Genomic DNA, 10575 nt, shown 5'->3' with positions numbered 1-10575 from the left:
AAGGTGTGGCAGGCAGGGTGTGCACGGGGGCAGGCAGGGCCTGGTCTGGCTGCCTGTGTGTGCCGAGCGGTGGGTCTGGCTGCGCACACCCGTGTGAGTGGCTGTAGGGCTGCGTGGCTGTGCCGGGCCGTGGGTCTGGCTGTGCACACCCGTGTGAGCAGGTGTCGTGGGGGTGGGGTGGTGCGTGTCGGTGTGAGGGCGCCACGACTCGCCCCTCGTCGCCGCAGCCCCGCCCCTTCTCTGTGGCTCCGCCCCTCTGCCAGGCCCGGCCCCGCCCCGCCCGCTCCCCGCCGACCCGAGCCGTGTCGCTGCCGCCCCGCTCGCGTCCCTCCGCCGCTCCCGGCGGGCAAGGCAGGGCAGGGCAGGGCAGGGCAGGGGAGCCGAGCCGAGCCGAGCCGAGCCGAGCCGAGCCGAGCCGCGCCGCGCCGCTCCGCGGTGGCCGCCCATGGGCCGTGCGCCGCCGGCCTGATCCCACACACAAAGGCGGGCCGGGAGGCGACGGGGCGCGCCTGGCAGCGCCGCCCATGCACCGTGCGCAGCCCCCCGCGGCGGCCCGGCCCTGGGCCATGAGGGCGGCGTAGCTCCGACACCGCGGCGCTCGGCGCGGCCCGGGAGCAGCCGCGAACAGACGGCGGAAGCACGGCCTGGTATGGCAGTAGGTGGTGGCGCCCCCTGCCGGGCGGGCGGGCGGCCCCCGCCGTTGCTGGTGCTGCTGGTGCTGCTGGTGGGGGCGGCGGCGGGCGAGGAGATCAACGCAGAGGTGAGAGGGGGGCATGGGGCGGGGCTGGGAGGGCTCCCCTGGGACACCCTGCCGGCACCCTGCTTGCTCCCTGCCTGCACTGCCCTCGCTGCCTGCACCTGCGGCCGCCGGCGCTGCCTGCCCCTCGGGGCGCGGGCCGGGGCAGGCAGCGCCGGCGGCCGCAGGTGCAGGTAGGGTGCAGGTCGGGGAGGGGGGGGGCCGGGTCGCCCCCAGGGGCGGTGGGCAGCAGCCGCGGGGGAGAGGAAGCGCTTTGTGCCCACGCGAGGCCGCGGCGGCGGAGGGGGTGAAAGGGCCTTTGATAAAGTCTCTGCTCCGCCACCCTCCCTTGGGGGAGGGGAGGTTTTAAAAAAACTAATAAAAGATTAAAATTTTTTCAAAATTAAAACATTAAACCATTTTTTTTAATTTGAAAATGAAAAAAAATTAGTAAATGAAAAAAATCAGAAAATGAAAAAAACTCTGAAAAAAGTTTTAAAAATTGAAAATTAAAAGGAAAAAACCCAAAAAATTAGAAAATTGAAATTAAAAGGATAAAATAAATTTAAAAATAAAAGGAAAAAATAAAACATAAAATACAAAAATTGAAAGTAATAATAAAAAAAGTAATTAAAAAAGACAAGAGGAGGTGGAGGCCGGTGCAGGAAGGAAGAGATCTGGCGTGCCCCAGCACCTCCTCTTGCCCACTGCCCCTCTGCGGGGCTGGCAGCCACCCAGGGGGCTGCTCTCCAATGCCCCCCACCCCCAGCTGCCACTGGGTGCCCCAGGGGGCTGCCGGCCCCACAGGACAGAAGCCCCTTTGTGGGTGGAGGCTGGGTGGGGGTCCTGGGCTGCCAGGGATGGGGGGCCTGTCCCCATTTCTGTCTGCAGCTCCCAGGGGACACCTCCGGAGGAGGATGGGGAGACGGGCAGCCTGCGGGCAGGCTGGCCCCCTGCCAGCTGCCTTCTCCCAGTGGTCAGGGTGGCCAACAGCCCCCCAAGATCGGAGGATCCCATACACACTTTGTGGGGCAGGGCTGGGCCTCTGTTCCCTGCATCCTAACTGCTGCCTGCATGCTCCGGCTTGCCTGTGCTGCCTGTCCTGCCTGCCTGGTTGTGGCATTTGCCCCTGGCAGCTGGCGTGGATGCCCCGTGAGGGGGGATAGGGCTGGGGCGGCAGCGGGCAGTGGACCAGATCCTGCCCCGCCGAGGTCTTGAGGAGCTGCATCTCCCCAGGGAGCTCCAGGTCCTCCCATCAGGCTGTTCCCCACCCATGGCCTCACGCTCGGCTCTCCCCGGCGCAGGCATGGCTGCGGCTCTACGGCTACCTGCCGCAGCCCAGCCGGCAGATGTCCACCATGCACTCGGCTCAGACCTTCTCCTTGGCCCTCGCTGAGATGCAGAAGTTTTATGGCATCACCATCACTGGCATCCTGGACGAGGAGACCAAGGCGTGAGTTTCTCCATGTCCTCTTGCTCTAGCAGAAGGCAGCTCTGCTCCCTGGCTTTGCCTGCCAGCCTTGGAGCTCTGTCTGCACCTGGAAATGTGGGTGCTGTCTCCCATGGGAGCTGTATCTCCCCTTTTGGGGGCTGCACCTCTGCAGCCAGGACACCTCCCTCACTGTCCACGGCTGCTGTAACCTCTCGGGGACCTTGACCACAGTGAGCTGAGCCCTGGCTCAATGACCTCCTGGCAGGTGGATGAAACGTCCCCGCTGTGGGGTCCCGGACCAGTTTGGGGCGCGAATGAAGTCCAACATGCGGCGGAAGCGGTACGCGCTGACAGGGCGGCGCTGGAACCAGAGCCATCTCACCTTCAGGTACCCAGCATCTCCAGGGCTTCCCACCCCCCCAGCCCATGGAGAGCCATGGACCCCCTCAGGGAGCGAGCACTGTCCCGGGCCATCCCCAGTGAGCTCTATACCCCCAGCATCCAAAACTACACGGAGAAACTGGGTCGGTACCACTCACATGAGGCTGTCCGCCGAGCTTTCCGGGTGTGGGAGCAAGCCACGCCGCTGGTTTTCCGGGAGGTGCCCTACGAGGACATCCGGCAGAAGTGGAAGAAGGAGGCCGACATCATGGTGCTCTTCGCCTCCGGCTTCCACGGAGACAGCTCCCCCTTCGATGGCGTTGGGGGGTTTTTGGCTCACGCCTATTTTCCCGGTCCTGGCATGGGGGGGGACACGCATTTTGACTCAGATGAGCCCTGGACGCTGGAGAACACGGATGTGTCTGGTGAGTTGAAGGCCAAGGAGGTGGTGAAGGCAACCAGAGGAGCCTGGTGGGCCCCTGGGTTTGAGGGCAGGGGGATGCTCTGGTGTGGGCAGGAGTGGCAGGGAGAGCAGCTCCGCCATGGGTGATGCAGGCAGCTCCCACCGGAGCACGCTCACTGGGGCCAAGGACCTACCCCATGCATTGTGTCCTCCACCCTGTCTTGCTGATGGTGCCTTTCCCTGCAGGGAACAACCTTTTCTTGGTGGCTGTGCATGAGCTGGGGCACTCGCTGGGCTTGGAGCACTCTAGCAACCCCAGCGCTATCATGGCCCCCTTCTACCAGTGGATGGACACGGAGAACTTCCAGTTGCCCGAGGATGACCTTAAGGGCATCCAGCAGCTGTATGGTGAGGAGCTGGGTGGAGGATCAGCCCAGAGGTGGGATGCTGGGCACGTGCCTGGGGAAACTGAGGCACAGGCACTGCTGGTCTGCATCACCCCATCCCTTCTCTTGCCCACCCGATCCAGGTACCACGGATGGGCACCCTCAGCCCACAAAGCCTTTGCCCACAGTGACACCCCGGAGACCTGGCAGGCCAGAGCAGAGACCCCCTAAACTGCCCCCCTCGGGGAAACCGGAGCAACCCCCCAAACCTGGCAGCCCAGACCGACCTGACCAGTATGGCCCCGACATCTGCAACGGGAACTTTGACACAGTGGCGGTGCTGCGTGGGGAAATGTTTGTGTTCAAGGTATGTGCTGGGATGCCCTCCTGCCCCATCCCTGGAGATGTGGTGGGTCCCTGGGTGGTAGGATCCCCCAAGCGAGATGCCTGGCACTGGGACTGTGTCCCTGTCGTGTCCCGTCCCCCCCCCCCCATCCTCTGCCAACACTCTGTTTCCCACCAGGGCCGGTGGTTCTGGAGGGTCCGGCATAACCGGGTGTTGGACAACTACCCCATGCCCATTGGGCATTTCTGGCGGGGCCTCCCCGGGGACATTGATGCCGCCTATGAGAGGCATGATGGGAGGTTCGTCTTCTTTAAAGGTGAGCAGGGAAGCTGGGTGGGAGGGCCAAGGTGCAGGGGGGACCCCAGTACCCCCCCCAAGTGTGCTGAGAGCTGGTTAGCTTCATCCCATCCTGATCCATCTCCCCGGCTGAAGCCACTGCCTGATCCCAAAGGGACAGGGTGGCTGCAGGCATCATAACCCCATCCCTGTCCACGTGTGTACCTGCTGCAGCAGCTGGGCATTGCTGCCTCACTCCCCTTCTCCATCTCCTCCCCCTCCAGGTGACCGGTATTGGCTCTTCCGAGAAGCCAACCTGGAGCCCGGGTACCCACAGCCCCTGGTCACCTATGGGCAGGGCATCCCCTACAACAGCATTGACACAGCCATCTGGTGGGAACCCACAGGGCACACCTTCTTCTTCCATGGGGACAGGTAAGTGGCTCTAGGGTCCTCCTCCCTGCTCTGCTGCCTCCTGGCCCCTGGCAGGGGTGGGTGGCAGAGACCCCCATGCTCCTCATCTGCTCACGGCCTTCCTCTCCCAGATACTGGCGCTTTAATGAAGACACCCGCTCAGTGGACCCTGGGTACCCGAAGCCCATCTCCGTCTGGGTGGGCATCCCTCCCTCACCCAAGGGTGCCTTTCTCAGCCCAGATGCCTGTAAGTAGACGAGGAGAAGAGGGCTGGATGGGCACGGGGGGAGACTAGAGGGGACGGAGTTACCCTCTGGTTGCCTGGCCACACAGGATGGAGGCTGGGAGGGTGCCCAGGAGTCAGCGGTGAAGCCCTTTCTGATGGGTTTCGCTGGTCCTGGAGCAAAACCTGCTGTCCTGGGTACCTGCAGGGGTGCCCAGGTTGTGGGGTGTCCTGCGCCTGCCCACTTACCCCTCGCCTCCATCTTCTCCCCCCAAGCCTCCACCTACTTCTACAGAGGCACAAAGTACTGGAAATTCGACAATGAGCGGCTCAAGACGGAGCCGGGTTATCCAAAATCCATCCTACGGGACTTCATGGGCTGTCACACAGAGCTGGTCCCGGACCCCAATCCCCAGTGGCCCAAGGGGGACCGACCCCCCTTCAACCCTGATGAGGGCAGTCAGGCTGAAGGTGAGGAGGAGGAAGATGAGGAGGAGGAGGAAGATGAGGAGAATTATGGCAAGGGCGGCCGTCAGCCGGGCAGGGACATGGACGTGGTGGTGCAGATTGATGAGTACACGCGCACCATGAGCGTTGTCATGGTGCTGGTGCTGCTGGTGCTGCTGCTCTGCATCTTTGGCCTCATCTATGTCATTGTCCAGATGCAGAGGAAGGGCACACCCCGAATGCTCTTGTACTGCAAGCGCTCCTTGCAGGAGTGGGTCTGACCCTGGCTCCCTCCCCAAACTGTCCCCACCACCATGGTGCTAACAATGGACCTGACCTCCCCCTTCCCTTGCCCCTCCTCATGGCCTTGGCCCCTCTTGCCCCATTGTTGCTTGATGGCTCCAGCCTCAGAAAAGGGGGGATGTGCGCCCCCCCTCCCAGCCTCTCCAGAGCAGCCGGGCTGGGATCAGGGGATGGTCATGGGGGGGTCTGGAGGGCATCAAGGTCCTGCCTGCTCCCCAGCAACTGCCCCCTGCCCCAGCCATGACCCTCAGGTTGCCACCCATCATGTTGCACCTGCCTCTGCCAAGGGGTCCCAGCAGGCTCCCTTCCTCCCCTGTGAACCTGCTGAGCTGTGCCTGTGCTGCCTGGAGTGGTGAGTGGGTTGGGGGCTGCTCACAGCTGCTCTGCGAGCTGGCAGGTCTCAGCTGACCGCACCTACAATGGCAGGGAAGTGTGAGGGGAAGGGAGGGCCAAGCTCACGGCCCTGTTGAACCGCAGGCATAAAGGGATGTGGCGCCTATAGATAGCACGAGGGGGGAGACGCTACCATTGCAACCCCCCCCGTGGGCTCAGTTCAGCCCAGACCGTGCTGCTGCCGTGGGGTGAGGCCCTGAGAACACGCGGTCCCATGGGCAGGGCAGCGGGCACAGCTGCCTTGTATGTATATTAAAAGGGTTGGGTGCGTGCAGAGCCGTGGTGCTGTCCTTTCTGCCGCGGGATGGGGGCAGGAGCCATGAGGGCTCGCCTGGGGGTGCCACCGTGCCTGGCACCCACAGGGGTTGGGTGCCATGCTGGGGGATGTGCAGAATGCGCCAGCCTGCCCGGCCATGTCCCCGCAGTGGCGCTCGCTCTGGGGCTCCCAGCGGTGGAGTGGGGTAGGGGGGTGTCAGCGTGCGCGCGCACACATACACACGCATGCGCGCACACATTCCCCCCCCGTGCCCCCCCTGTTTAGCGGACAGAGCTGCCTTTCACCAGCTCCCACGGCAGCGGTAATGGCCTTGCCGGGAACAACAGCATGCCTTGTTCTCCTCCAGCCGGCACCGTGCGCCAGCCCTGGGGCAGCCACATCCCTTCCCTGGGCAGGGGCCGGCAGCTGGGGGACGGTGCGTGGTCCCTCCTGGAGCCTCTTTACCGTGTGCTTTGGCTCCCTGTCCCCGTGTGCCCCTGGTGTATTTCCTGGGGGGAAAGGGGAGGCCGTATCCTGTCTCACCGCTGCTGTCTCGGGAGAGGAAAGCAAGAGGAGTCACAGAGATCGCGGAAATAATGGTGGGAGTGGGAAAGATTAGACCCGGGAGGGGGTTAGGAAATTGGCTTTACCCAGGGAAAAATGGTGCTCAGCCTTTAATGGGAAGGAAAATCAAACCACAGCGGGCGGCAGAGACAGCATGCAGCGGTGGTGGAGATAGCGGCTTCCCTGCCTTTACTGGTGATGCTCACCAGGGTGGCAAGCCGGGGCCGGGTTTGCTCTGGAGCCACAGGTGCAGCCTGGGCAGCCTCGGGGTGGGCAGCAGAGGCCTGGCACAGTTAATACACCAGTGAGTAGGCTGGCTGTGCTGGGCGGGGCATTGTGTGGGTCTGACCCATCCCTGTAGGGATCACACTGGGGGTGGGGGGGCGCCTGTCCCTATGGGACTGGACTCACCGGACCAGCACCCATACCCTGCCTGTTTCCCCACAGGGCTGGTGGCTCTGACACAGGGCTTGGTGCAGGGAGCATTAACCCACCCCTGACCTGCTCCCTGGGGCTCCAGCTGTCCCTCTGCCCCCATCCCCACCCTGCCAGCACTGGCGGGAGGGGATTTCCCCCCCCTTCATGGATGGGGATGAAGCCTTTGTGCCCCCTCACCATCCTTCCCCCTCCCCAGGACCCAGAGTTGCTGGCTCAGTGCCCAAGACTTGGCTGCAGCCACTTCCTGGCACTAAATTACCTCGAGCCGCACCGCCACTTGTCAGCCACTAATTACTTTAAAAGGGAAGGACCGATGCTGGCTCTCACCCTGCTTTCCCGGGGCTGCTGGTGCTGGGGCCAGGGTGGGGGGAACCTCATGGCCTGGGCCACCCGTCCCTTGTGCTGGCCTCACCCCTGCCCACATTGGACAGTGATTCCCAGCCATTAGTTGATTCCCTAGGAAACACGCTTGGTTCAGACTCAGCACATCACTGCAGCTAAGCGAGAAGCCAAAATTGGGGACAGAAAAACCCTGAAGAATTGTGGGGGGGGGGAACAACAAACTTCTCCAAGTGGCTCTGGGCTGTTGTATTCCATCAGCCAGGCCGTGGTGGGTCACATTTGTTGGCTTTAACTCCTTTCAATTTGGTTTTGACCATTTCACCCAGATTTGTGCTTGTGTGGGAGGACCCACAGCTCTGCTGGACTGGGAGCCCTGCCGCAGGGCAGCCTGGCACCCCAGCCTGTCCTGAACCAGAGCCAAACTGGCACCGGAAGCTACCAAAGGCATGAACCTGGCCAAAAGGCGAGGCAGGAGGAAAGTGTGGCCAGGATTTGCTGCTCTCCACCCCCACAAAGGAGACTCGAGAGGCATGCACAGATGCATTTCCCACACTAGATGCACTTCCCATGGTAGATGCATTTCCAACAACAGATTTATTTCCCATGGCAGCTGTGTTTCCCCTCTCTCCTGGGGGTGCTGAGGACTTGGCAGGATGCAGGGGTGGGGACCCCAAAGCCTGGTACCTGGAGAGACGCCTGGCTCACAGAGAAAGCCAGCTGAGCCGGCCAAGGATGCCCAGGGCCAGATGCTCATGGCACCCCATTCCCTGGACAGCCGTGCCACAGCAAGGGAGGGGGCTCCTTGCTGATTCAGGGTGGGACAGGGGCTGGGAGCAATTCCCCAGGGGGAATTAGCGGTGCCGGGAGCAGAGGCCCAGGCTGCCCTGGTTCGGTGAGCTGGGACATCACTTCCCACCCCCTCTCGCTTTTCCACGGATGCTGCAGCAGAGCCAGTGCCAGGAGCTCAGGGCCATCTGGAAACACTCATGGACAGCAGCGAGGGACCCCCACTGGAGACAAAGCCCAGCATTTCAGCAGGGCCTGGGCCCTTTGCCAGAGGCTCCCGCTCTGCCCTGCATGCCCACAGCAGGGTCAGTTCACCTCTGGCTACCCACAGATGCAAGCCCCCAGGGAGGGCAGGGATGCACCTGCTGCAAGGGACAGAGTAGAGCTTTTGGTGGCTCAGGGGGAGCGCGAGTCCCACTCAGCCTGGCCCTGGCAGGCACCAGGCAGCCCTGCCAGGATCCACCCCCACCAGGCAGCTCCCAGCTTCCCAAAAATAGGCTGGAGAAGCCCTATTTTTGGGCTGGAAAAAGACCTGGAAAAGACCCCGGGAGCTCAGTGTCTTCCAGGCCCTGCTGTGCTGGGGTGGTGCTGGCAGCGGGATGGGGCTCCACACACTGCTGGAGTGTGGGTGATGGGGGTGACCAGGGCTGGCAGGGGCTTTCTCTGCCCACTTGGCACCATCACAGGAGAAACTGCGCTTCCTCCTGCCTCCTCCTCTTCCTCTGCAAGCCAGGGCATGATCCCCTGTGCGCCGCTGAGAGGACCCAGAAAGCAGAGAGGAAGCCAGGCTCAGCACAGAGGAAGAACTGGGGCCAGGATACACCAAGCAGTGTGTGGCCGGCCTGAAGGCCAGAGGAAATGACGCTGGGGACAGAGGAAAGAGCCATGGGGCCCTGGAAGGGGTTGAACCTGCTGCCTGTGCATGCTGCAGGCAGGACTGAGGCTCCAGGTGCTGCCTGGGCAGGGGTCAGTGCCAGCACAGCCCAGCTGTGGATGGGATACACCCGCTGGCTACATAGAGCTCAGCACAAGTGCGTGCTGCTCATGCTCATCACCTCTCCTTGCACCCACCCCACAGCTACCAGCTCTGCTCCCTGTGGTGCCAGACCCTTCGTCTCATGGGGACGAAAGTAATTTCTGGGGCCGCAAGAGCAACACATGAGGTGACAGTGGAGCGGACGGTCTGCAGAGACGGTCTGCAGGTCTGCTTCAGCACAACTTAGCATCTATCATCTTTTCACCTCTAGTGGCTCCGAGGCTTTCCCCATCTCATCCCAGGGTAGCTCTCAGGGTGCACAGCTGCTCCCTCATCCAAATAAAATCTTGCTTGGGTGGTCCCATTTTGCAGCCTGCCTGGGGAAGCTCTCACCCTTCTCCTGCAGGTGCCAGCAGGGCAGGAAGATCAGCTCTCCCTGTGTGCAGAAGTGGCCAAAGTCCCCAGTACGGTCACTCATTTTTCCTGGGCAGTGGCCAATGGCAAAACTCAAAATAAATATTTCCCGCCTCCAGCACCGCCCACCCCACACTAGACAGCAGCTGCAGAGGATTAGGGTCACCCTGGAGGTATAATCCCTCTACAAAGAGGATAACATTTGGCCAAAGACATTCAGGGAGATGCAGAACAGGAGGCAGAGAGGGCAAGGAGCAGAGTTTGGCACAGATTTTTTTGATTCCTGCATATCACTTCCATTATCAGAGCTCTGTGCTTTGTGTCAGGATTCACTTAATAGGAAGGAGACAAAGAGTAAGGGGAAGGCCACAGGCAGGAACAGAAGCCCGTACCAGTGTCCTGCCACTCAGCTGGGCCAGACTCTCACCTGGACAGCTTCTGCCCCAGCAGAAGAACAGACAGAAAGCTTTCCAGGAAAACCCTGTTGTCTGCTTCCCCTGCCAGCTGCTGCCACCTGCCCAGGAGAGCCACCGGAGCCGAGGGATGTCCCAGCCTTGGCTCACACCACATGGTGACTGCCAGCTGCTCCAGCTTGGTCCAAGCATGTCTGCTCCCTGGCCCAACCTGGGGAGGGTTGCTCTCCCATCTCTTGCTGCAAGGTGCTGCAGTCCATGCACTTACTGTCCTTCAGCAGCCAAGATTTCAAAGGGAAGGTTTGCCTTTGATGTAGAAAGCAGGCTCCCAGCCCTTAGGTCCCAATCAAAGTGCCCAAGCGCAGGACCTTCCCCCAGCCAATGGAAGAGGAAGGTGAAAAGCCAGCAGAGGCAAGGAAAACTCATCTTTGGGCAGGCTCCGATCGGCCCTGGGGTTGAATCCAGGGCTCCCTGTGAAGAAAGATTCCTTTCTCTCCCACTAGACATGAACTGCAATAAGGACTTAAGCAGGAAGGAAGGAGCAGGCTACCCACAGAAAGGTGAATGAGGAGATATTTAAGACCTTTTCTCTGCAGGCTGCCTGCACTGAACCAGGACTCCCTCTCTGTTCACCCCATGCACCAAG

General features: G+C 61.7%; 1 protein-coding gene across 2 annotated transcripts; it reads left to right on the top strand.

Annotated features, from left to right (window-relative positions):
• The first annotated feature begins 262 nt into the window (after positions 1-262).
• Positions 263-5856, top strand: MMP15 (matrix metallopeptidase 15). Of its 2 annotated transcripts, none has more exons than XM_075510237.1 (10): positions 263-760; positions 2041-2189; positions 2434-2556; positions 2667-2974; positions 3199-3360; positions 3527-3705; positions 3862-4000; positions 4245-4395; positions 4506-4621; positions 4874-5856. In XM_075510237.1, exons 1-10 carry the CDS (start codon positions 650-652, stop codon positions 5323-5325), a joined length of 1890 nt encoding a protein of 629 aa, XP_075366352.1. In that variant the 5' UTR covers positions 263-649; the 3' UTR covers positions 5326-5856. The 2 variants fall into 2 exon arrangements, with proteins under 2 accessions (XP_075366352.1, XP_075366351.1); XM_075510236.1 differs by having other exon boundaries at positions 264-760; positions 3482-3705.
• Positions 5857-10575: the final 4719 nt, after the last annotated feature.

Source organism: Mycteria americana, chromosome 8 (assembly GCF_035582795.1).
Source record: "Mycteria americana isolate JAX WOST 10 ecotype Jacksonville Zoo and Gardens chromosome 8, USCA_MyAme_1.0, whole genome shotgun sequence".
Lineage (NCBI taxonomy): Eukaryota > Metazoa > Chordata > Aves > Ciconiiformes > Ciconiidae > Mycteria > Mycteria americana.
Note: the sequence above shows the minus strand (reverse complement) of the source record. Positions and strands in the feature narration are given on the sequence as shown.